The sequence below is a fragment of the Copadichromis virginalis genome, linkage group LG23 (genome assembly GCF_057382275.1).
Source record: "Copadichromis virginalis isolate Kocher_CV1m ecotype Utaka linkage group LG23, C_Virginalis_male_GT1.1, whole genome shotgun sequence".
NCBI classification, from domain to species: Eukaryota; Metazoa; Chordata; class Actinopteri; order Cichliformes; family Cichlidae; genus Copadichromis; species Copadichromis virginalis.
Genome location: NC_140639.1, coordinates 49,721,566 through 49,748,199, shown reverse-complemented (window position 1 = coordinate 49,748,199; position 26,634 = coordinate 49,721,566). Strand labels below are relative to the sequence as shown.

The window sequence follows — 26,634 nt, the reverse complement described above, 5'->3', positions numbered from 1 at the left end:
ATTTTCCTCAGAAACCAAACAAAATGATTGACAAACATGTTTTTACAAACTCAGTGTTGGACTTGGATCTGCAGGATAAGCTGATGTTTAAAGGCATTTGAGTCTCGCTGTATGAGAGTCCAGTTCTTACTCAATATTTATGGATGATGTTCTTTCAGTGTTGCACTTCGTAGACGCTCCCTGAGCCTCACAACCAGCTGCACATGGACCAGCTGACATTACCCAGCATTAGAGGCGGCTGTAAAAAATTCATGTTCCCATTTAAATGGTTTTAATTTGAATAAAACGATGTTGATTCATTCAATCCTGAATCGATGTTTAATATAAATGTATTTTGCCAGAATCTCAGGTTAAAGCTCACAAACTATTTCAACAAGCAGCAAACAGCTAAAACAGTAAATGAGAGCAGCTAAACACACAAAGATGGAAACAGAGCGTGGATCGTTCACTCGACGGCACGTACACGGACACGCCGTCGGGGCTGAAAGTGGACAGCTCACAGATCCTGAAGCTGCAGGTTTCATCTGTCTCCAACCAAAACTGAGTGAAGCAGCAGCAAAAGAAGATCCAAACTCTGCTTCACGTTTGATAAATATGCTCATGAATTCTCTCTGACTTTGGCTGTTCCTGCCTGCACAGCTCTCTCTCTCTCAGTGTACTCCAAGAACAGCTTCAAACATCTGTTTCTGCATCATTCACTGTTTATTAGCCACCAGTCTGCTGTTGTGTTCAGTGCTGTCGGCCTCTGACAGTAAAGCCTCATTTCTGCTGTTCCATGGAAACTTTTTAAAATGATGACAGATTACAAACTCTCAGCTGTGTCTGTAATCAAACCTCTGTAACTTTGCTTCACTTCAGCAGCATCAGCTCATGTTCACATGTTGCTTCATGGTTTGCTTCAGTTTTTGATCGACTGCAGAATATTTTGAAGGTTATCTGCTATAAAAAGCCAGAAGAGGAAAATCTGCTTCATGTGTTTCTGTTTGATCCTCAGTGACTTTGACACAAAGGCCTCTGCTGTGATGATCACACCTCTGATCAAGTCTCACAGTGTCACAACTGATAAATGATCAGAGTTAGAATATTTCTGACTGTCTGCTGTGTGCCGTGACCTTTGACCTGCTAAAGACAGTCAGCTGTGGATTATTCATTGTTGTGTCTGATACTTAGAACTGTGAGGAAGAAGCTACACAGTTAATCAGGGTCCCCTCTCTCTGAATCAGGAAAGGTGGGCAGGCCGCGTGTGGGCCGCGGGCCATACGTTGAGTATCACTGTTTGAAATGTGAACATTCCTGAAGTTCCACCAGAACTTAAAACAAGGCTGGATGAACCCATCTCCCAGTTAGAAGTTTCCTTGGCTATAGCTTGGATGCACTCTGGTAAGTGTCCGGGTCCGGATGGTTTTCCGTCAGAATTTTTCAAACACTTCTCTTCATTACTGTCCACGCAGCTTAGTGCAACCCTCACAGACTGCAAGGAACAAGGATCTCTTCCTCGATCATTCTATGAAGCCTGTATTACACTTATTAAAAAGAAAGGAAAAGATCCGTTGGAATGTGCCTCCTATAGACCCATTTCTCTACTGAACACAGACGTTAAAATATTAGCCAAGATACTTGCCCGTAGACTAGAAATAGTTCTTCCAAAAATTATTTCGAAAGACCAGACAGGCTTCATTAAAGGTCGTCATTCATATTTTAACATAAGGAGGCTATTTAACATAGTCTACTCCAGCTCTACAGACTCTGATGAATGTGTGGTCTCGCTTGACGCTGAAAAGGCCTTTGATCGAGTTGAGTTTGATTATCTCTTTGCGTTCCTTGATAGATTTGGCTTTGGAGCAAAATTTACTTCATGGATTAAATTACTCTATTCTCAACCATCTGCTACAATACGAACTAACCTCCAATTGTCAAAACCTTTCAAACTTCACAGAGGCACACGCCAGGGATGTCCTCTCAGCCCCCTGCTTTTTGATCTGGCCATAGAACCCCTTGCCATTGCGTTCCGCAGTTGCAAAGAGGTACACGGCATTTGGAGAAACAATACAGAACATAAGGTCTCGCCCTATGCAGATGATCTCCTGCTCTTTATTTCTAAGCCCTTAGCCTCACTACCATCTGCATTGAATCTGCTTAGTCAATTTGGTCAGATTTCAGGGTATAAACTGAACCTTAATAAAAGTGAGCTCTTCCCGCTAAGTAGCAAAGCCAGTATGTTAGACTTCACCTGCTTGCCCTTCAGAGTTGAAAGGACAAAAATTACATATTTGGGAATCACAGTGACAAAAAAACATAAAAACCTTTTCACAGAAAATGTGAGTACATTGCTGAACCAAGTGAAGCGGTCCCTTACCCACTGGACACCACTCTCTATGTCTCTGGTAGGACGTATCAATTCAATTAAAATGACCATTCTACCCAAATTTCTATACCTTTTCCAGGCCACACCCATTTTCATTCCCAACACTTTTTTCAATAAGCTGGACTCTGTCATCTCATCTTATCTGTGGCAGAGTAAACGCCCAAGGCTTAATAAGATGCATCTTCAAAAATCTAAAATTGAGGGTGGGTTTGCACTTCCCAACTTTCGTTTTTATTATTGGGCTGCTAACATACGATGTTTGGTGTTTTGGTATTTTTACCATAATCGGAGTGGTTGTCCTGACTGGGTCACTATGGAATTGCATAGTGACAACAGTATATCCTTACCAGCTGCACTTTGTTCTCCACTCTCATCCTCTTCATTCAACTTCATTCCCAACCCTGTAGTGGTGCACTCATTAAAAATATGGGGCCAGTTTAGGAAATATTTTAAACTTTGTGACTTCTCCCTTCTCAGCCCCATTGCATCTAACCATCTCTTTAAACCTTCTACCCAGGACGGTGGGTTTGCGGAGTGGCACAGAAGTGGAATAACTTGCGTCAAGGACCTATTCATAGCCAACAAACTAGCATCATTTGAACAACTTGCTAATAAATATATTCTTCCACCATCACACTTTTTCAGATACTTGCAAGTCAGGCACTTTATTTGTTCCCAGACTTCAGGCTCAAGCCCTCCACCAGAGCCTACACTACTAGAAACTATCCTGCAACTCAATCCAACCAATAGAGGGCTGATTTCCTTGCTTTACAATAACATGTTAAATTTGACACATACCTCTTCATCCAAGCTCAAGACACTGTGGGAAGAAGACTTAAAACATGACAATCTCTGACGAAACATGGGCCTCTATACTCAAACATGTCAACACAACATCACTATGTGCCCGCCATTGTTTAATCCAGTTCAAAGTGGTGCATAGAGCCCATTTCTCAAAATCCAGATTATCCCGTATCTACCCTGAAATCTCTCCATATTGTGACAGATGCAAAACTGCTGAAGCCTCACTGGTCCACATGTACTGGTCTTGTCCCAATCTCACTCAGTTCTGGTCAGAGGTTTTTCGTACCCTGTCCAGGATTCTCAGTGTGACGCTGGCCCCCGGCCCCCTTCTTGCTCTGTTTGGCATCAGTGGGAATGAGGTGCTTCTACCGGCCTCTAAAAAAACAGGCATTATCATTCTGTTCCCTGTTGGCCAGGAGGGCAATCCTACTGAGGTGGCGGGACGCTGCCCCTCCCACTCACAAACAGTGGTTATATGACCTCATGGCCTGTCTAAAACTGGAAAAGATAAGACACTCACTTCAGAACTCCACTGGGAAATTTCAAGACATGTGGGGACCCTTCCTTGATGCTTTTCAAAATCTATAAGAATTTTTCAGCAAACTCTCTTAAGTCAGGTGTGGAAATACAGTGTGCGGGTGCAGGCAGTGACCTGGGTGGGAATGAATGGGATTGTTTTGCAGGGATTTTGTTACTTTGGGATATTTTATACATTTGTTTATATTCTCTTTTTTCTCTTTCTTTCCCTTTTTTCTTTTTTTTCTTTTATTTCACAGCCAAAGATACATTTTTGAACTCATTTCACGGCTTAAATGTACTACTTAACCCTAATGTACAGATCATCTGTAATCCTTCTCTTTTCTTTCTGTTTATATGTATAATATATACGTTGATGTTTCTGTGTATAAAAGGAAACCTCTTAATAAAAAAGACATTGTTTAAAAAAATGTGAACATTGTTCTGCTGCAGTCAATGGACTAAACCAGAGAAGAAGAAAACAGACTTTACCAAGAAGATCCTCAGTGTGGATCAGTATAATATCAGCCTGATGTCTGCAGTTTAGTGTCAGCACAACTTTCACATCATATTCATCTCAGCACAACTAAAACATGCTGACTGACCTCAGAGTTTCAAGTTTACATCCTGGACTCTCCAGGAAACCACACAGATGCTTCACTCCTGGATCCTGCAGGTTGTTCTTAGTTGAAGAAGAGAAGGAGTCATTACTCAGGTCCAGCTCTCTCAGATGGGAGGGGTTGGACTTCAGTGCTGCTGCCAGATAATCACAGCTGATCTCTGACAAACCACAGTCCTTCAATCTGTATAAAGAATGAAAGATGTAAGTTTATTAGACAAACTGCTTGACATCATTCAGTGTTTCATCATCTGTTCAGAGCTGAAGAAGGTTCAGAATGTAGAAGTTTAGAAAATGGAAACTCCAAACAGCTGAAGCCAACAGGAAGCAGCTTCAAACAAACACAACAAGAGAAAAAACTCTGAATGTTTTACATTAAAGTCGTACATTTCTCATAAAAACAGGACAAAGACTTGAAAAAGTCGTGTTTTTCCTTCCAGGAACCACATGGCTTCACTTTTAAAGGTGAAGTGTGACAGAAATAGACATATTGAAATCAATGATATCAAAGCTGGAATCAAATGAGTCCAAGTCTTCTGCTGATTCAGCATCACATTCATCTTTGCTCCTTGTTCTGCATCCCCACCATAAATATAAAGAGGCAAAACTCACATTTTCCAAAATCCTCTTTAAGCTTCGACAATAAAGGAAGATAGTTTTATACAAGTCTTTGTGGTTTTCTTGTCACACAGATGCCCGAGTACTTAAACTTGTTATAGCTGGGTTTAAAAGGGGCTAAAATACACAAAACTCCCCAGTTGTCGTACAGATAGACTTTGCCTCGCTCCTCCCAAAATTCACTTTATATCCAGAAATTGTCCCAAATTCCTTAAGTATGCATTAAGGTGACCTTGAGGCTCTTAAAGGCGCATATAAATAAAATGTATTATTATTATTATTGTAAGTCTATCCAAAAGTTTGTGGAGGCTGTTCGATGGGTTGGAAATAAATAAAATCATGTCGTCGGCATAAAGAGAGACTTCATGTTCGATACCCCCTCGATGTTTTCCCTCAACACCAACACATTGTCTCAGAGCAACAGCTAGCGGGTCAATGGCAAAAAGGAGACAGAGGGCATCCCTGTCCTGGGGGGCAGATTATTGTTAGTCCGGACGGCTGTTAGAGGGGAGCAATACAATACTTTTATCCAAGATACAAAATTAAAGACACATTTTTTAAGCGTATAAAAAAAACCCCCCAATCTTCAAAAGTTGATTTTAACAGTGAATTCAGTCGGTCAGAAAACTTTATGAAAAATTAGATGGATACCCGTCGGGGCAGCAGATTTTCCAGACTGCATGCTCCGTACGGCCGTTTCAATTCCAACATTAGAGACAGGTTCCTCCAGACTAGCGATCGCATCTTCTCCCAAGGAGGGAATATCAAACACCTTATTGAAATCATTGTGGATCTCAAGGATAGTTTGGTTGTCTGTAGACCTTATTCCCTGGTCATTGTAGAGCTCAAGGATAGTTGGTTAGCTGTTCTTAGTCATAGCTGGTGACCTGATAACTCGCCTGTTTTTTCTCCATGTTCATAAGCGTAGCTGCAACTTTGACTCAGCCTGTTTTGTAGATATGAGATTGTATTCAGTTTGTCATTGTAACCGCTGTGTATATAATACAGGCTCAGGAGAGTGGCTGTGCACAGCATGTAGTTTAGTCATTTCATCAGCTAACTGAGAGAGGCGCTCGGTCCCTATTTTATTCTGTTTGGCACAAAATGAAATTATTTGGCCTCTCAGATGCTTTTAGAGATTCCCAAATGACTGATGATGACATCTCTGGGGTCTGATTGATAGAAAAAAATCTCTTTGAGACCTTTTGTAACTGACAAACTCTTCATCTGCTAACAACACTGAGTTGAATCTCCATGGCTGATAGTTGGAGCAGGCATGAGGAATACACATTGAAAAAACAAGAGGAGAAATCACCAGAGTCTTATAATCACATTCTGTAACTAAAGGGAGACGTTTTTCTATACAAATATATGTTTTATGGACATTAGAAAAAAAAAGAGTATTGACGTGAAGCAGGATTATGAAATCTCCATACATCAGCCAGCCCATAATTATCAAGAAAGCTCTGAATGACGCATGCTGACTTTGGACTAAGTGTACTTTTGTGTGAACTGTGGTCCATAGCAGATAATGAGCAGTTTAGGTCTCCCTCAAAGATGATATTGTGTGATGACATATTGGGGAGCCGCGCAAAGACATTAGTGAAAAATCTGTGATCGTCCCAATTAGAGGCGTAGATATTTGCTAAGATCAAAGGAAAACCATAAACTATATTTTCTGCACTTAAAATCCTGTAATTTTCTCATAAATCGACAGTGCGCCTTATGGATGAATTCTGGTTGTGCTTACTGACCTCGAACCGATTTTATGTGCTACACGGCGCTCAGAAACCTTTCAAAAGATGTTTTGGTACGACTTTGCTCAGCTACGAGGCCGCACCGCTTGATGGATTGTTGGAGCATTACAGCTACGAGGAGCCTCGCGGAGTGATACGTACTCTCCTTCAACGTAATATTACTGTATTGAGTGTGTATAAGGACCATAAATGGCACCTGTAAGAGACACGGTTACAAAGAGGGTTTCAAACTCCAGGCTGTCAGTCACGCAGTAGAACCTGGGAACAGAGCAGCTGCTTGTTATTATGCTCAGCGTCTGTTTACATTTTGACTGCACGATTGTGAGCTTTTTGTTATGCACAAACACAACATTGTTTTCTTTTATTTATGGAGCATTATTATTTAATAAATGCTGATCATTTATTTCTGAGTAATTGTTTCATGTACATCTACGCTGTATGTTAATAAATGTGCCTGTGTGAGATTTGGGACACAGCTTTGACTAAGAACTCTCTTTTTGTTCGTACTTTCTGGCTTTAAAAATACCGAGATATATATTGTATATCGCCACCCAGCTAAAGAATATCGAGATATGAACTTTGGGTCATATCGCCCAGTCGTAATATTGCAATAGGTTGTCCGTTAAACTCAAGCGGGGCTTGGGCCCTGGCACGGCGTAGCCACACAATCCTGGTAGTAATGACGCTCGGCTATGACGGCGTGCGGGTTACAAGCTGGCTTTCTCAGGATAGGGCTCCTGTGTGAGCGGTCGACAATAACGTCTTTATCCATACCCAGCACTTCACGTAGTAGCACGGATACGGCCGTGGAGGAGCTCGAGTCCAGGCCCTCTGGGATCCCTATGATGTGGATGTTAGCACTCCGCTTCCTGCCTTCATCACATTTATCCTTCAGGTCAGACAGCTCCTCCTTCATACTCTCTACTGTAGACTGCAGGGTGGTCACCTCATCGCTCCACATTGACAGCCCATCCTCAGCTTCTTTCACTGTAACCTTTACTCCATCAACTTCGCCGCACGTCGCCGCCATGCTGTTAGCGATCTCATTTCTCAGTCCTTGCACGTCAGCCCTTATATTGTCAAAATCTTCTTTCAATGCATTTCTGAGTTCTTCTTTTAACAGCGTACGAATGTCCTCTTTAATGGATTGAAGAAGCTCCAGTTTTAGAGCAGTAGGATCCACATCACGCGCGTCTGTTGAGTCTGCTCTTCAGCGGCCGTAGAGCTGGACGCTGCCCTTTGGCCATCATCGATACTCTCGCCCGAGATCGCACCGGGGCTAAAATATTCACCTGCTCAGCTGTTTTTGATCAGTTTGAGCCTGTGTGGTTTGATCAGGTGGAGGAACGATGTGATGCTATAAAGACATCATCTTGTCCAAATGAAGTTGTTCCAACACGTGTTTAAAAAGATTTTAAAGGTTGTCGGTTCCGACATCTTAGCGATTTTTAACAGCAGTCTTAGTTCAGGTGTTGTACAGCCTGTTTTAAACATGCTGTTGTACAGCCTGTACTAAAAACCTGATCTGGATCCTCTGTCCGCTCAAATTTCAGGCCTATTTCAAAGCTTCCCTTCCTGTCGAAGATTTTGTAAAAGATTATATTTGTTCAGCTGCCATCTGTTGTAAAGGTTTCAGTCTGGTTTTAAAGCTCTTCACAGCACTGAAACTGCACTTTGGAAAGTTCTTAATGATCTTTTATCAGCCACTGATCAGGAGACTCAGCTGTGCTTTTGGATCTGACCGCTGCCTTTGACACTGTTGACCACAGCATCTTGACCTCACCATTGGAGCATGGCGGCATCAAGGGCGCTCTATTAGACTGGTTCAGCTCTTTTATTAAATCGCATTATTACATTTGGGGCTTATATTTGACGGCAATTTGAAAAACAGCTGAGCTCAGTTGTACAGCGGTCTTTCTTCAAACTGAGGCTTTTATCTAAGGTGAGATCATTTCTATCTTTTAAAAACCTTGAACGGGCGATCCACGTTTTCATGACGTCCCAGCTGGATTATTGTAACTCCTTATATGTTGGAGTTAGTGGGACCTGCCTGGCAAGACTGCAGCTGGTCCAGAAAGCTGCAGCTCGTCTTCTGACACAAGCTCAAAGACATTTATCGTCCCAACAACCACATATACGCTGGTCCCTCGCTGTAACACAGTTCACCTTTGGCGGCCTCGCTGTTTCGCTGATCTTTTTTGTGCAATTTTGCATGTTTTTGTTTTTTACAGCGCATTGTGTTCTGCGTCCTGATTGGCTGTAGACCATTGTCAGCCAATCTCGTGCCGTGTCTCCTGTACAGTACAGAATGTGTTCAAATTTACAGCAGTGTGACTCTGCAGTGCTGCACTGTATGTTTGTACGTTTTGTCCCAACAAACAACAATGATGACGAGACGTTTTGCACCTGTGGTAGCAGCCAAAGGCAGAGGAAGATGCTGACCATCATAGTTTCAACAAGGAGGCAAAAAGGTTGTAACTGTCCACAACAAGAACATCGTAAGGATGGAGTCAGCTTTGGTTTTGTGGCTCAGTGACCGCAGGAAAAAGAACATCGTGCTGGACACCAACATTATCTGCAGAAAAACTCAAAAGCTTTATGAAACTTTACCTGACAGCGAGGAGCCCAGGCCATGGACGAGTGCTCCTCACACAGAACCAAGCTCATTTAATGCCAGCAAAGGCTGATTTGACACATTTCAGAAACACTTTGTCACGGCTGCCGAGGCGAGCCGTGTGGATATAGAAGGAGGACCCAAGATGCAGGCAGTGGATGAGATACCGGTGGTTTTATTTACAGAGGTGTAGTGGCAAACAAACAGTGGGGCATAACAAACAACTAAAGACACCTACACTGGGAGAACTAAAATAACAGACCTGGGAGCATATGACAACGGATGATGAATAGCAGAGAGACGCAGACGAGGAACAGGACACCGTGGAACACAGGGTAACAGACTGACACAGAGTTACACAGACTGACACGGAGGAACACAGACGAACCGGCAACAGGCAGGAGAACACACAGGGCTTAAATACACACACCAGTAATCAGGGGATGCGAGACAGGAGGGCAACACAGCTGGGAGGAATCTGGGCTGACGGGACAGGGGAAACGTAAACTGATCACACTCACATATGACACGGACCTTCACAATAAAACAGGAAACTCAGATACATGGAACCAGACAAGACATTGAACTAAACAGACAGATTCACAAACAGATGGGGAGACACCATAGACAGACAGATACAGACGCAGACTCAGAGGCAGATCGAAAATAACACAGAACTAAAACAATCATCATCTAGAAAATGATAACAAACTAAAAGCGCTGGGTCACCGACCCAGGACCATGACAGTACCCCCCCTCAAGGGCTGGCACCAGACAGCCCAGCAGAAACGAAAAAATGGACCAAAACAAAACAGAAAACAACCCGACCAGGGCGGGCGGAGGGGGCCCAGGACGGAGGGACAGAGTCCAAAAAGGCCCAGATGGACAAGTTCAGGAAGCCGACCATGCGAATGGCAACGGGGCAGGTCCGGATGCCGGCCACGCAGTAGGCAGTGGCGTGGAAACAGTTCTGGGGGCCGACCGTGCGGACGGCAACAGCGGCGTGGAAACAGTTCTGGGGGCCGACCGTGCGGACGGCAACAGCGGCGTGGAAACAGTTCTGGGGGCCGACCGTGCGGACGGCAACAGCGGCGTGGAAACAAGTCCGGAGGCCGGCCACGTGGAAGGCAGTGGCGGCGTTCAGGAGGGCGTCCACGGTGGCGGAGATGCCCAACAGGCGGCCAGGCAGATGACCGACGATGTGGAGGTGGTAGTAGGGGACCTGAAGGCTGCGTGGCCCCTGCAGCCCCAGGTGAAGCGGAGGCTGAAGCCGGGCCAGGCGAGGATGAGGAGGCTGAAGCCGGGCCAGGCGAGGATGAGGAGGCTGAAGCCGGACCAGGCGAGGATGAGGAGGCTGAAGCCGGACCAGGCGAAGACGCAGAGGCTGGACCAGACGAAGACGCAGAGGCTGGACCAGACGAAGACGCAGAGGCTGGACCAGACGATGAGGCAGAGGCTGGACCAGACGATGATGCAGAGGCTGGACCAGACGAGGCTGAAGCAGAAGCCGGACCAGGCAAAGCAGCTGATGAGGATGCTGAAGCTGGACCAGGCAAAGCAGCTGATGAGGATGCTGAAGCTGGACCAGGCAAAGCAGCTGATGAGGATGCTGAAGCTGGACCAGGCAAAGCAGCTGATGAGGAAGCTGAAGCTGGACCAGGCAAAGCAGCTGATGAGGAAGCTGAAGCTGGACCAGGCAAAGCAGCTGATGAGGAAGCTGAAGAGGAGGCCACTGCAGGTGATGCGGAGGCTGGACCAGGCGAGGATGAAGACACGGAGGCTGGACCAGGCGAGGATGAAGCAGTGGCTGGGCCAGGCGAGGATGAAGCAGTGGCTGGACCAGGTGAAGCGGATGAAGCCGAAGCATGCGCTGGACCAGGCGACGCTGAGGATGCTGAATCCGGACCAGGCGACGGCGTGGAGGATGCAGCAGAGGCCGGGCCAGGCAACGGCGTGGAGGATGCAGACGGAGGCGCTGCAGCAGGTGGCGGCATGGATGAAACTGCTGCTGCAAGCGTGGATGAGGCTGCTGGTGGAGCAGCTGGTGGCTGGACGGGCTCCTCGGGCCCCCCAGCTGACGAGGAAGGAGGCTGGACGGGCTCCTCGGGCCCCCCAGCTAACGAGGCAGAAGGCTGGACGGGCTCCTCGGGCCCCCCAGCAAAAACAGTCTCAGAACCAGTGGGCACTGGAGCCCCTGGCACACACAGAACAGAACCAGCAGGTGCGGAGACCTCTGGCAGGAACGCAACAGAACCAGCAGGCACACGGGCCTCTGGCAGGAACGCAACAGGACCAGCAGGCACACGGGCCTCTGGCAGGAACGCAACAGGACCAGCAGGCACACGGGCCTCTGGCAGGGACAGAACAGGACCAGCAGGCACACGGGCCTCTGGCAGGGACAGAACAGGACCAGCAGGCACACGGGCCTCTGGCAAACACATAGCGGCCTGCAGCTGCGCAGAGCATTGACCCTGCTCAGGCAGCGACAGCTCTGTGCAGTCCTCAGCTGGCTTCTTAAACTCCAGGGGTCCAGAGTCTAATGGGGGCTGAAACCCAGCCTCTGGGGAGGCCCTGGAGTGCACCTCAGTCTCAGAACTGGCCAGCCTTTGAGGAATGTTGACATTGTTCTTGGGTTTGTCTCTCTGCTTAGAGTACGGAGTTGTTGAACTGTCCGTTATGGGTTGGACTGACATGGCTTGCTGTACAGGAGGAGTAGGTGAAGGTGATGGCTGAACAGGTAGTGGAGCAACTGACACAGGATGCAGGGCTGGTGACTGCTGAACTGAGGATAAAGCTAATGATTCTTCTGCTAACCGGGCTACTGACTGGGCCATGGATTGTAACAGGGTTTGTAATAAGTCTGGCTGTGACTGTAATTGAGCTATGGATTGTGAGGCTGAATGTGGCGGAGGTGGCGACTGGGCTTCTGGCCGGGCGGCTAACTGAGCTTCTGGCCGGGCGGCTAACTGAGCTTCTGGCCGGGCGGCTAACTGAGCTTCTGGCGATAAACAGTTTTTGTCCAGTGCCGTACAGAACATCACCCCTGAGTAAACGGTCCCACAGTTCAGACCAACAATACTGTCCTGTCCACTCACCACAGCTGGCTGCTCGGAAATCCCCAGGTCCGACTGTGGCGAGGAGCGTCGGCAGCGTGAGCGCCGTTTCCCCCTCGAAGGCTGGGTTGACGGGCCGGGCAGAACATCCTCTGTCGGACTGGGCAGTGAAGCATGAGCTGCAGGGTGGGTGGTAGCAGCCGGGGGGTGAAGACGGAGTCCATTCAGAATGAAATTCTGTGCGAGCGGGTGAAGTGAGCTGAGCAGCCAGGGGAGACCAGAAACCAAGCGCTGTAGCCGATTAGCCACGGCTTGGCGAAATTCTCTCCCCTCGTGCTCCAGCCACGCGTTGATTAATTTGTCCACGGAGTAAACAATGTCCTCCCGGAGCTCCTTGGGCGGGTTGAATGCTGCTGGGTCCATAGTGGCCGGTTCGTACTGTCACGGCTGCCGAGGCGAGCCGTGTGGATATAGAAGGAGGACCCAAGATGCAGGCAGTGGATGAGATACCGGTGGTTTTATTTACAGAGGTGTAGTGGCAAACAAACAGTGGGGCATAACAAACAACTAAAGACACCTACACTGGGAGAACTAAAATAACAGACCTGGGAGCATATGACAACGGATGATGAATAGCAGAGAGACGCAGACGAGGAACAGGGTAACAGACTGACACAGAGTTACACAGACTGACACGGAGGAACACAGACGAACCGGCAACAGGCAGGAGAACACACAGGGCTTAAATACACACACCAGTAATCAGGGGATGCGAGACAGGAGGGCAACACAGCTGGGAGGAATCTGGGCTGACGGGACAGGGGAAACGTAAACTGATCACACTCACATATGACACGGACCTTCACAATAAAACAGGAAACTCAGATACATGGAACCAGACAAGACATTGAACTAAACAGACAGATTCACAAACAGATGGGGAGACACCATAGACAGACAGATACAGACGCAGACTCAGAGGCAGATCGAAAATAACACAGAACTAAAACAATCATCATCTAGAAAATGATAACAAACTAAAAGCGCTGGGTCACCGACCCAGGACCATGACACACTTTGCTTTCACTCTTTAATAATGAACTTATTTTTCTATGAAGGTTTGAACTTTGTTTAAACAAGAGAGAAAAGTGTGAAAATGTTCATGCCTGTCTGAGAAAAGTGTAGAAAGTGTGCAGTGAGGGTTTAACTGCCTTAAAACTTCTATAATACTTGTAAGACATAAAGCTGCTACTTCATTCTGAGACTTATTTTTAGAACGTAACTCGATAAACGAGCGACCGCAGTACTGTATTGTGTTTATTTTGAAAACTCTCAACAGGATCTTCAGATTTATTTTGAAAGCTTTATCTGGAAAACACAAACACATAAGCAGGAAACAAAGAGCGTGATATGAAACGATAGACGTTTTCATATGGTCATCATATATACATCGTTCTATCGAACAGCCCCAGCTCCTGCTGTCAGTCTCTGTAAATCTGCTCTGAAAACACATTTGTATTCACTGGCTTTTAATACAGCATGAGAGTTATTTGATATTTGATGTGTGATATTAATATTAGGAGTTATTTTAATAGTTATCTTGGATTCTTGTACAGCACTGTGGTCAACGCTGCTGCTGTAATTAATGTGCTATAAACACATAAACAATCTGCAGTTAAACATCCAAAACTAAAGATGTGATCGCTGCCTTTAGAAAATGTGCTGATGCACAAGATATCAGCTCCATTAAGGTGGAATGTGGCCGTGTTAGAAACATGTTGGAAGAAGTCTGAAGCTGAAACTGTGAAGCTGAGAGTGAAAGAGCTCCAGCGTCTGTCACAGGAAACTTTCTTATTTCCACACTGATGAAAGCATCAAGCTTTGATTTCCTGCTGCTTTTATTGAGTCACACTGTGAAACTGAGCCACAGCTGAACCAGCATCCCTGTACAGCAGACACTTACAGTGCTTGGCTGCTTCCATTGGACCCTCTGCACAGAGCTTCAGTTTCCTCTTCTGGTCCCAAAGTGCAGAACAACAAGGTTTCAAACAGCTTCGTTCCAGCAGCATCAGCCACAGACATGCAGAGAGAATCCTTTGGTTGTGTTGTGTGTTTGCATATCTGCTGTGTTGCTTTGTGAGGATGGATCATCTCCTGCAGCTCCAGATAAACAAGCTGGACCTGAACCTGGTAGCTTCACTTAGAAGACACTTGTGACGGGAACGTGTGAGAAGTTTTGTGCAGACAAGTTTGGATTTAGAGTGTGGGACGAGCTCTCCACAGTCTTTGTGGAGATCCACATTCTGCATACTGCCTGTGAGAAGCTGCAGACATTTGTCCTCCAAATCCACTGAGCAGCTGCTCGTGGTGGTATTAGCTTCATGTGTGCGTGTTAGCATGAAGCCTCGGTCACACTCTGCTGTGGACACGGTCACGGACAGCTGGACGCCTGATGGACGAGTCGTCCTTCCTGTTAAACTTCTTTGAGCATGAGAATAGCATAAGAAGCTCAGTGGACACTGTTCAGTGTTTTAACTCTCGCTTTCTGATGGGTTTAGATTTTATTATTGTCATTTGTATTAGGAAATATTTAACCATATATTCTTAGAGGTGTATAATCAATTGTGTAGTGATAGGATGTGTGATCTTTAGCAGGCTGCAGGGGCTTGGTGTGTATTCCACACTAGAATGCACACCCACATCCTGGGAGCACGAGAGAGGTCGTACCTTCTCTTATTGTTTTATGGCAGGATTAACGTAGCTACGTCTGTTCTAGTCTAAGTGCTTTTTGTTTAGATGAACTGCTGGACTTCCTCACCATGTTATCTAGGGTGAACCATCTAGGGTGAAGGGGGGGTCTACCCTCTTCCTGACCAAGGATGTTATATGACCCTTTGATCAGCAGTACCACACACACACACACACACACACACACACACACACACACACACACACACACACACACACACACAGTATTCTTTGTTCACATGTATACCTATGTGAGATGCTATATGTTAATGACCCTATGCATATTCATGTAACCACAATAAAAGGAGTGCTATGGGGAGCCTGGCTGAGAGTCTGATGGTGGTCAAGTGGTGGAACGACGCTTGGCTCCAGCCAGGTCTCCCTCATGCATGAGTAAACCAGAGAACTTTGGTGCCTTGTGTCTTGCTTTTTGCTGCGTAGCAGATTGTCCTTAACGTTCCAGTGGATAGGTTCAAACTACAAACCTATCATTAATTGGTCCTTCGAGAGCCGGATCCCTGGAGTCGACATTCACCGAGGGGAAAAGAGACACGCCGACAGACTGACGTCAGCCAGGACTTATAGAGGTCCTGCAGCAAAGTCCCGAGGCGTGAGAATTCGTCATCGAGCCGGTGGATTAGCCGTCTGTTTTTTCTCCTCGATGGATGACGATTGACGGGATTCGGGACTGATGCTACTCGCAATAAGCAACACCAAGTAGGTATGTGAAAAATCTAAGCCACTGTGTGAGGCTGAGTTGTAAAGTCTTTATCACTGTGTGCGATAAAGCGTGTAGTCACTGTGTGCGACTATTCTTTGCCGCTGTGTGCAGCAAAGCGCGCATCCACTGTGTGAGGTTGCGTTGAAAGTCTTTATCACTGTGTGCGATAAAGCGCGTGATCACTGCTATGTAAGTCTTTGCCACTGTGTGCGACAAAGCACGCAGTCACTGTGTGAGACTGCGTTGAGACAATAGGCCTAATTTTTGTTGTTTGTGTGTGAGGATATTTTTTGTTGTTGTTGTTGTTGTGTGAGTGTGTGCGGAGCAGAACACGTGGTCTGTGACGTCGGCAGCTGTTGTTGTTATTATGGGTTCCCAAGCAACCAAGAGTGTGTCAGAGGGTGACGAGAAGTTTATGGTGAAATTCGCTCCCGGTAGCGCAAAGTATTTAGGACATTGGCGCAAGAAATATGATTTTGAAGGTAAATTGGTTGTAGGACAATGTCAAATGTTAGTAGACCAGTTGACAGTGAAAGCAGCTTGTGCGACAGGGAAATTGAAACAGGAGAGAGAGTTACAAGTGGCGTCCGCTAAATTGTGGTTAGAACAGGCGCAGAAGAGACAGGAGGCAGTGACTATATATACTGACAGTCAGTATGCATATGCTACACTTCATTTCTTTGCCGCTCAGTGGTCAAGACGAGGCATGACAACATCAACAGGTAAACCTGTGGAGCATGCGACATTGTTGCAGGCCCTGTTGAAAGCAGTCTTACTGCCTAGTAAAGTTGCGGTTTGTAAATGTGCAGCACACACACGTGGCACTGACCTCATTGTACTAGGCAACGCCTTTGCAGATAAAATTGCAAAGGAAGCGGCCCTTGGAACACATGGGGTTCATGTTCTGGCGTCACAGGAGCAAACTACGCCCATCACACATGATGTGTTAGCAGACATGCAGTCACACTCACCTCCAGCTGAGAAGCAGCTGTGGCTCACTAAAGGAGCAAGCCTGCGAGGTGATGTCTACTATCTTTGTGATAAACCTATATTGCCTAAGAACCTATATAGGACTGCTGCAAGTTTGAGCCACGGGCTCTGCCATGTCTCGACAGCTGGGATGGTGGCAGCAGTCGAACGGCAGTTTTTCACACTGGGATTCAATGCTTATTCAAAACATTTTTGTAAAGCATGTTTAATATGTTGTAAACATAATGCTCAAGGAAACCTCAGACCTAGGAGAGGAAAGTTTCCCAGACCCAGCTACCCATTTGAAGTAATCCATATGGATTTCATTGAGTTGTCTAACTGTAACACCTACAGGTACTGCCTGGTGATTGTGTGCCCGTTCTCAAAGTGGGTAGAAGTTGTCCCCACTAAGAAAGCAGATGCTATTTCAGTGGCTAAAGTGATATGCAAAAATGTGATCCCAGAGCATGGGATCCCCCAGACTATTTACAGTGACAATGGTCCTCATTTTGTGAATGAAGTAATTGAGAAAATGTCACAACATCTGGGGATAACGCTGAAAAACCATTGCTCATATCACCCACAAAGTGCAGGGCTGGTTGAAAGGACTAATGGCACAGTAAAGCTGAGACTCAGGAAAACAATGGAGGAAACAGGCAGAACATGGGTAGACTGCATTGAGCTAGTGAAAATGTATATGAGAATCACGCCAACTGATAATGGCCTAACGCCTTTTGAAATAATATATGGCAGGCCATTTAGAGTTCCAGTGTTTTGTAATGATAATGATAAAGCAGAAGAAGAAAACACACTAGCAGACTGGATGATTAAAATGCTGAAAAGCAAAGAAGTCATGAGTGCAAATAATCTGCCAGATGATTCTGTTTCTGTACAGGAAGAACGTCTGAAGCCAGGGGACTGGGTACTGATAAAGGTCATAAAGAGGAAGTGCTGGTCGAAGCCACGGTGGGACGGACCATACCAGGCTCTGCTGACAACACCAACTGCTGTGAAGATTGCAGAACGACCCACCTGGATACACCAAAGCCACTGCAAAAAGGTGACACACATCCAGGCCAGCTCGGAGTAAGTGGCAGGAAGACCGGGTACAAAGGGGGGGGAAGCCTCTAGGGCCCTTCGTCTCAATCCGGTGAAGAAACCAACTGAGCCACAGGTACTCATCAGAATGGCTGGTAAAGTGTTGTCTACCCTGCTGGGTGTAATGGCTTTGATGTCATCATGGTCAGCTGTGGAGACCCTGTATGTCCAAGGAAACCACACCCAATACCCTCATGGCTATTCTACAAACTTTTGGTGGCAGTTTATGAATACAACTGCTCACTTGAACAATAGGACGGACTGCTATGTGTGTGCTCATATGCCGTTATCCGCATATACATCTGGACTGTGGCCGTACAGCATACCAGAGGACAGGAGTTGGTGTCTGTTGGGCTTAGCAACTCATCCTGGCAACAGAGTCCTCTGGTCCCAGGCCAACTATAGTACACCTCTGAACATCACCTGGAGTAAGTCGCCACTTATAGATGTGAATTGTTCTGAGCAAACTGACTTATTGGCCTGGCCTCAAGTGTCAGACCCACTGCCAGACATAATATTGCTGAACAAGCTGAATACAGCTCAACTGCCGTTGTGTGTGATGAACAATGGATCACTGTCAGTGGGGGAGCTGCCGCTTCGTTTATGTGGATACATATACACCTACTGCCCTCCAGAGAATGAGAGCAGGTGTATGAAATGCTTGACCAGTGCAAAGTGAGCTGAGAACTTGACATTAAGGAGGACTGAATGCAAGTCCAACCGGGCTTACAGGATACCAGTAAAAGCAAAGAGTCAGAAGTGGACAGGATGTGCAAGGATGGTGCCGAGCAGTAGTATTTTTTTTTTTTATACTTTTTCAACATGTTCAAAATAAAGATTCAATCAATCAATCAATCAATCAATCAATCAAAAGGAACAAGAGTTTTGGCTGATTGGTATTTCTTGTGTGGACATAAAGCCTATCTATCACTCCCTGAGGGATGGGGAGGATTGTGTGCCGTGGTGAAGTTATCGGATCATGTCTTCTTCATGGACAGAGTTGAACATCACCCTAGCAACCGACGGAAGCGTGAGGTGAATATAGCCTCACCTAACTCTTTTGGAGTGACAGTAGACACTGGAGTGCCACGAGAATTCCGCATTTGGAGTGGAGGAGCTAAATTCTTCCAAAGTTTGATCCCAAACATCGGAGTTGCAGAGGTGCGGGATCATGTGGAGATCAACCGATATGCCTTACTGCGACACATTAATCTCACTAAGACTCTGGGAACAGCCTTAGCGGAGGAGCAAAAGGCCATCAGAACGATGGTACTGCAGAACAGGCTGACCCTAGACTTGATAACAGCATCACAAGGAGGAGTGTGTAAGCTGATTGGAGAGACATGTTGTACGTTTATTCCGGATGGATATACGACTGGAGGAGACATCTATGAGGCACTGCAGAACTTAACTGCTCTGCAGAAATATGTGGCGGACCACACATCAGGAGGAGACACGTCACAAGGCTGGATAGCCTGGTTGACATCTGGACCATGGTGGAATATGTTTCTAAAGTTTTTGACTCCCATTCTTACATTATTGGCTTTGCTTTGCTTGTTTACAGGTTGCATCTTGCCATGTGTAAGATCGATGGTGAATAAAATGATTGCTAACACCTTTACCAATTTCATACTGTTGCAGCAGAGTGACATGGATGCTAAGGCTAATATGTGTGTATGAAATGAAGCCTGCACTGAAAATGTTGACAAGTGGTGTAGAGCTGAAGATATATATATGCCGTATAGCCTTAAAAAATGACAATACAGGGTGGTGATGATGGGTTTAGATTTTATTATTGTCATTTGTATTAGGAAATATTTAACCATATATTCTTAGAGGTGTATAATCAATTGTGTAGTGATAGGATGTGTGATCTTTAGCAGGCTGCAGGGGCTTGGTGTGTATTCCACACTGGAATGCACACCCACATCCTGGGAGCACGAGAGAGGTCGTACCTTCTCTTATTGTTTTATGGCAGGATTAACGTAGCTACGTCTGTTCTAGTCTAAGTGCTTTTTGTTTAGATGAACTGCTGGACTTCCTCACCATGTTATCTAGGGTGAACCATCTAGGGTGAAGGGGGGTCTACCCTCTTCCTGACCAAGGATGTTATATGACCCTTTGATCAGCAGTACCACACACACACTGAGTCACACTGCAAGAAGCTGCAGAATCTCAGAGGAGGAGATTTGGAAGTGTTTGTGGGACAAACTGGACTCAAAGAAAGAAGATGTTTGTGAAGTCTTTGGTGGAGGTGAGCAGTGTGAAGCAGAACACATGCAGATGAATCAGGAGGTCAGCATCAGTGTCTCCTTGTGGTGGACGGTAAAAGAATCAGAGCCAACGCTCCCGTCCACCCTCGGCATGAAGCAGTGCTGTTTCTGAAACAGGAGGACAAGTCCAGAGAAGACAGAGGAAGCAAAGATGAGGGTGGGACAGGACAGCAGGACTTCCTTCACACCTGCAGCTCCATCACACTGCTGTAGCTCCTCTTCATCACACATGTACCTGCAGCCTGTCTTCAAGTCCAGGAGTCACCTCCACACAGTGTAGAAGCCTCCTGTGCAGACCATGGAGTCCAGCCTCTGTCAGGGAAGTCGGCACTAAAGTCTGAAAGACTTCAATCTGTCTCTGCTCCACCCGAGAAAGACCAGCACCGTACTTGTTGTGCATTCAAGGGGGGAACATCAGCGCTGCATCGTTAAATCTGAGTATTCATCTATGTTAGTGTTTAATGGGTCTAATAGGTTGCTTTGGCCTTTCCCAGTAATATCTTCCCTTGCAGTCTGTGGTCCAGGCTTCTAAAACCATCCCAGGTTAACAAGAACTACAATCTAGAGGAGAGCTGCCATAACAGGTGTGATATGATGAGATCTGACCTGCAAGGTTACTCAGGTTTGTTTGTATCAGGACAAGCAGGGAAGCCGCCTGGACGTCAAAGTAGTTAGAGCTGGGCGAGTGTCCTCACCCACATCGGCTTCACAACTCTGCATCATCTACTGAGTAAGACTCAGAGCATCAGAGATTAGAAGGTCTACAAAGAGCTGAACCAGACTTCCTGTATAAAGGTTTTAGTTCCACAGATCGACAGTGTCAGCACAACTAAAACGTGGAGACTGACCTCAGAGTTTCAATTTGATGTTGTGGATTCTCCAGAAGAACACACAGCTGCTTCACTCCTGAATCCTGAAGCTTGTGGTAGCTCAGCTCCACCTCTCTGGGATACGAAGGGTTGAGCTTCAGCACTGCTTCCAGATAATCACAGCTGATCTCTGACAAATCACAGCCCCACAATCTGTATAGAGAATGAAAGATGTAAGTTTATTAGACAAAGTGCTTGAAATCATTCAGTGTTTCATCATCTGTTCAGAGCTGAAGAAGGTTCAGAATGTAGAAGTTTAGAAAATGGAAACTCCAAACAGCTGAAGCCAACAGGAAGCAGCTTCAAACAAACACAACAAGAGAAAAAACTCTGAATGTTTCACATTAAAGTCGTACATTTCTAACAAGAGTGTTTTAAAGACAGAGTCACTGATGATCATCTTCTGCCCAGTAAAACTTTGGTTTTCCACATGTGAGTGTTAATGATGCACAAAGACTGTGAGTGCAAAGAGGGAGCGAGGAGGATGACAGAGAGATGGTACAGGAGCATCAAGAACCCGGCGAGGAAATGAGCAGAAGGACTTTGGAGCCTGTTGGATTGAAGCTTTCACAGAGACGTGTTTGACTGGACACCACCAGGACAGACTTTTAATCCCAGGATTTGGATGAGCTTTCTGTCTTTATGGTCACAAATGATGCTGTAACTCTGTGAATGTCCTGGAACTGTCAGCAGTGTGGTTACGTCCTTTTGACCTGAGTTTCCACAGCTCTTATAACAGCAGTGTACATTCAGACTGAGACACGCTTCAGTCTGTATAGACCTGTTTCTGTAGCTGCCACCATCATTCTACGGTCGTGTCCAAATTCATGGGCTGCATCCTCCCGAGGACCCGGCCTTTGCGGTCTACGTGGGCTGGGTCCTCAGAAGGTCGGGTAGGCTGGAAATAAACGGCTGGGGAAATTGGACGGTCTAGCCTTCTGATTAGCGTCACCGCTGTCTCGGTGGAGTTTAATAAACTCAGCCGTCTGCTCCTTGCTATCTAAAATATAACAGGACACTGGCGTAAATTCTCGACCGTCTCATACTTCTGTTTAATCAGTTTTCTGTTTGACGTTTAGTCAGCTCTGTAAAGACCAAGGAGGAACCCACCTGGGGGATTAATAAAGTTTTATTTTATCTAATCTAATCTAATAACTTTAATCTCAGCCAAACCGATTTACTCACAAACAAACAAAACACTGAAAAAAGCCAAACAATAACATTTTGAGGTTGTCTAAGTGACTTATATATCACGTTTAACCTGAGTAGCGAAAGTCCGCGGTGATCTGAAAATGATGTGCCGGGAGTTGTGCCGTTCTCGGCGGCTTCAGTGACCCTCGAGCTCCCGGCGAGCTATCGAGCTGGTGGGTAGCAGACGTCTCCGAAAACGTCGAAGCACTTTTGCAAATATGCGGTATCTTGATAGACCGAGCAGATATTTGATGTTTACACAGCTACTTTCTCGCCTGAAAATATGTTAAAAGTTTATTTTGTGACCGAAAAAGATTAGTATGAGTAATTTTAAAACTTAGTAGCGGCCGCCATTGTTGGAAACTGGAGTTTGGCTGGGCCACGCTATGAATTCTGGGATATGGTAGGCCACGAAGGACACACCCGACCCATCCTTCAAATTCGGGGAAAAGGAGGACGCATTTGTTGGCTGCATTCGGAGGAGTCTACGAATTTGGACAGCCTTCGACGTGTCGCTGTGACGTAATCGGTCTACAAATGCGGCCTCAGGAGGATGCAGCCCATGAATTTGGACACGACCTACATGTTTGTACATCAGCTTATCAAATACTGTCTGCTGTCTTCATTTATTACTCTTCACCTGCTTCACTGTCACTGTGTGGGCGGAGCTGTCTGAGCCCTGCCCACACAGACACAGCTCCTCTCTGGAGCAAAACTTCTGCTTCATCTCCGCCTCTTTTCTTCATCCTCCACCTCTCTTTTCTCTTCTTCGGTGTTCTGCAGCCACAGAGCCTCACAGCCATTAGCACGCCCATACCTGAGCAGCTAGCATTACCCAGCATGCCGTGCAGCAGTGTCAGTTTGTAGATGTGCAAGAATTCCTGCTCCAAACTGTTTCACAGAGTGCTGTGTGCCGTGACCTTTGACCTGCTAAAGACAGTCAGCTGTGGATTATTCATTGTTGTGTCTGATACTTAGAACTGTGAGGAAGAAGCTACACAGTTAATCAGGGTCCCCTCTCTCTGAATCAGGAAAGGTGGGCAGGCCGCGTGTGGGCCGCGGGCCATACGTTGAGTATCACTGTTTGAAATGTGAACATTGTTCTGCTGCAGTCAATGGACTAAACCAGAGAAGAAGAAAACAGACTTTACCATGAAGATCCTCAGTGTGGATCAGTATAATATCAGCCTGATGTCTGCAGTTTAGTGTCAGCACAACTTTCACATCATATTCATCTCAGCACAACTAAAACATGCTGACTGACCTCAGAGTTTCAAATCGACATCGTGGATTCTCCCGAAAACCACACAGATGCTTCACTCCTGAACCCTTCAGGTTGCTGTAGGTTCCACTCAGGTCCACCTCTGTGGGATACGAGGGGTTGGACTTCAGTGCTGCTGCCAGATAATCAAGGCCAATATCTGACAAATCACAGTTCCACAATCTGTATAAAGAATGAAAGATGTAAGTTTATTAGACAAAGTGCTTGAAATCATTCAGTGTTTCATCATCTGTTCAGAGCTGAAGAAGGTTCAGAATGTAGAAGTTTAGAAAATGGAAACTCCAAACAGCTGAAGCCAACAGGAAGCAGCTTCAAACAAACACAACAAGAGAAAAAACTCTGAATGTTTCACATTAAAGTCGTACATTTCTCATAAAAACAGGACAAAGACTTGAAAAAGTCGTGTTTTTCCTTCCAGGAACCACATGGCTTCACTTTTAAAGGTGAAGTGTGACAGAAATGGACATATTTGAAGTCCAACACCTTTTTCCAGTCACATTATTAAAGCAGACAAACTACAAGCTCATTTTCATTCCAACAAGTCATCTTCTGACCTGGACTAACAACACTGGTCTCTATGTGCAGCTGGCTGTGAGACCAGTGCTCAGGGAGCGTCTACAAAGTGCAACACTGAAAGAACATCACACACTCATTTGCTTCCAGCACTTTCACACAAACATCTACTGTCATTATTGTCACCAAACTCTGTGGATCCTTTATTGCAAATTCAAATGGGATCAAATGGTCAGACAAAAGAGGCTTATGAGGAAATATGATGAAATGTTGTGTATTAGCAGCAAGTTATTGAATCTTTTTCCTCAGAAACCAAACAAAATGATTGACAAACATGTTTTTACAAACTCAGTGTTGGACTTGGATCAGCAGGATAAGCTGATGTTTAAAGGCATTTGAGTCTCGCTGTATGAGAGTCCAGTTCTTACTCAATATTTATGGATGATGTTCTTTCAGTGTTGCACTTTGTAGACGCTCCCTGAGCCTCACAGCCAGCTGCACATGGACCAGCTGACGGCTGTAAAAAATTCATGTTCCCATTTAAATGGTTTTAATTTGAATAAAACGATGTTGATTCATTCAATCCTGAATCGATGTTTAATATAAATGTATTTTGCCAGAATCTCAGGTTAAAGCTCACAAACTATTTCAACAAGCAGCAAACAGCTAAAACAGTAAATGAGAGCAGCTAAACACACAAAGATGGAAACACAGAGCGTGGATCGTTCACTCCACGGCACGTACACGGACACGCCGTCGGGGCTGAAAGTGGACAGCTCACAGATCCTGAAGCTGCAGGTTTCATCTGTCTCCAACCAAAACTGAGTGAAGCAGCAGCAAAAGAAGATCCAAACTCTGCTTCACGTTTGATCAATATGCTCATGAATTCTCTCTGACTTTGGCTGTTCCTGCCTGCACAGCTCTCTCTCTCCCAAGAACAGCTTCAAACATCTGTTTCTGCATCATTCACTGTTTATTAGCCACCAGTCTGCTGTTGTGTTCAGTGCTGTCGGCCTCTGACAGTAAAGCCTCATTTCTGCTGTTCCATGGAAACTTTTTAAAATGATGACAGATTACAAACTCTCAGCTGTGTCTGTAATCAAACCTCTGTAACTTTGCTTCACTTCAGCAGCATCAGCTCATGTTCACATGTTGATTCATGGTTTTCATGGTTGATTTACCTCATTTTTTCAAAAATGACCTCTGACAGGAAAGTCTCATTTCTGCTGCTCAACACTGAAGAAATGTAAACTTTTCAAAATGATGACAAATTGGAAAACACCTAAACCCAGGAGATGTAACCCTTCTCTCTGGGGCGGAGGCAAGCGGACCACCTCTTTGATTAGAGCTGTGTCTCTAATCAAAGCAGAGATGGAACGATGCCACTTTTTTTTTTAATATCTTGCTGCATTTTGTATAAGTTCATACTCAAGTTTAAAAAATCTAAACACTAAAGCTGTTCTGTTATACCTGTCTGCAAAAACACACTGCAGCCAAAACATTAGACAATACTGATCTTTGTATTTAAACTTTTTTCAGAACTTTAAATCTAAGTATTTAAAGTAATATTCAAAAGTCATTTAAATCATTTTTATGCAGACTTCAAAAACTCTGGTTGTGAATAAAAGAAGTGCAACATCAGCACAAAATAATGTTTCTATTGAACAACTAACACAAACAGGTTGTAGAATGGAGCCTTTTCTACTCACAGCTGAACAGAAACAACATCCAGAGTGGAAAACAGTGCAAATAACTGCAAACAGGCTTCATGACACTCATGTTTGATCAGATTCACTCCCTGCTCTCACACAGCAACTCCAGACCTGCATTCATCTTTTCCCTCTGAACCCCCCAAACATACAAACCCTGAGACACCACCATTGCCCTTTCACTGACTGCCCCACTCCACCATTTGACCCTTAGAACTGAAGACGCTTCTCTCATAAGAGGTGAAACATCTTCAAGGAAACTTAAAGAAGTCCAGACGCTTTTCTTTCCAAGCTCCTTAGACTACGATGACCTGGATGTCTGAGAACCTTCACAGACTGATTTTACAAGAACAACTTGTGTCAAAAATCCCTGGCAGTGCCTCTCTGTCACACACACAAATCACTACAGTTACAAATTTAATAACTTAAAAAGTAAAAAGACCACTTTTGAGCCGTGTCTTTTTGGCCATAACAAATACCAAAAGAACCGAAATTTAATAACATTAAAACCAAACAATAAATGAGCAAAGTAGTGCATGATAAATATAGACAAATACAAAGTGCAATATAGAAACACTGGGTAAAAAGAAATGAACAATTAAAAAGGAGGATAAAAGATGTGAGCAGTAGTTAAACAGTAGAAATAAATATATAATAAACAAACAAAAATAGATAATAAATGAAAGCCAGGTCTGAAAGGTGAGTTTGGCTTTAAAAGCATGAAAACACACTGCTGTCTTCAGGAAGGCTGCTCCAGTAACAGAAAGTTATCTACATGTGGGTTTAGTTCTGACTTTAGGGACAAGTAAAAAAAACAAAATAAAATAAAAACATCTGTCCAGACAACCTGACAGTCAAAAATATAAACTCAGGAACTTAAAAGGAAAATTGTGCTGACTTTGAACGTCCACATCA

The 26,634-nt window shown here is 45.2% G+C and overlaps 3 protein-coding genes across 3 annotated transcripts in view; 1 reads left to right on the top strand and 2 right to left on the bottom strand.

Annotated features, from left to right (window-relative positions):
• LOC146682049 (NACHT, LRR and PYD domains-containing protein 12-like) overlaps positions 1–26,634 on the bottom strand; it is a 233,161-nt gene that overhangs the window by 185,679 nt on the left and 20,848 nt on the right. The gene's annotated exons all lie outside the window — the stretch shown is intronic.
• Positions 4,258–25,196, bottom strand: LOC146682050 (ribonuclease inhibitor-like). Its single transcript, XM_085447412.1, has 4 exons — positions 25,192–25,196; positions 23,480–23,659; positions 21,004–21,177; positions 4,258–4,488 (listed from the first exon to the last, which is right to left on the bottom strand). The coding sequence occupies exons 1-4, from the start codon at positions 25,194–25,196 to the stop codon at positions 4,272–4,274; spliced, it is 576 nt and encodes a 191-aa protein (XP_085303538.1). The 3' UTR covers positions 4,258–4,271.
• Positions 18,705–20,012, top strand: LOC146682051 (syncytin-A-like). Its single transcript, XM_085447413.1, has one exon. The coding sequence runs from the start codon at positions 18,705–18,707 to the stop codon at positions 19,560–19,562; it is 858 nt and encodes a 285-aa protein (XP_085303539.1). The 3' UTR covers positions 19,563–20,012.

What these genes read in the sequence shown, in the direction of transcription:
- LOC146682051 (XM_085447413.1), top strand. Translation starts at nt 18,705, where the DNA reads ATGTTCAAAATAAAGATTCAATCAATCAATCAATCAATCAATCAATCA.
- LOC146682050 (XM_085447412.1), bottom strand. An exon ending in TGTCGATTTGAAACTCTGAG is followed by an intron (nt 21,178 to 23,479) that starts GTCAGTCAGCAT and finishes TTCTCTATACAG; the next exon opens with ATTGTGGGGCTGTGATTTGT. An exon ending in CATCAAATTGAAACTCTGAG is followed by an intron (nt 4,489 to 21,003) that starts GTCAGTCTCCAC and finishes TTCTTTATACAG; the next exon opens with ATTGAAGGACTGTGGTTTGT.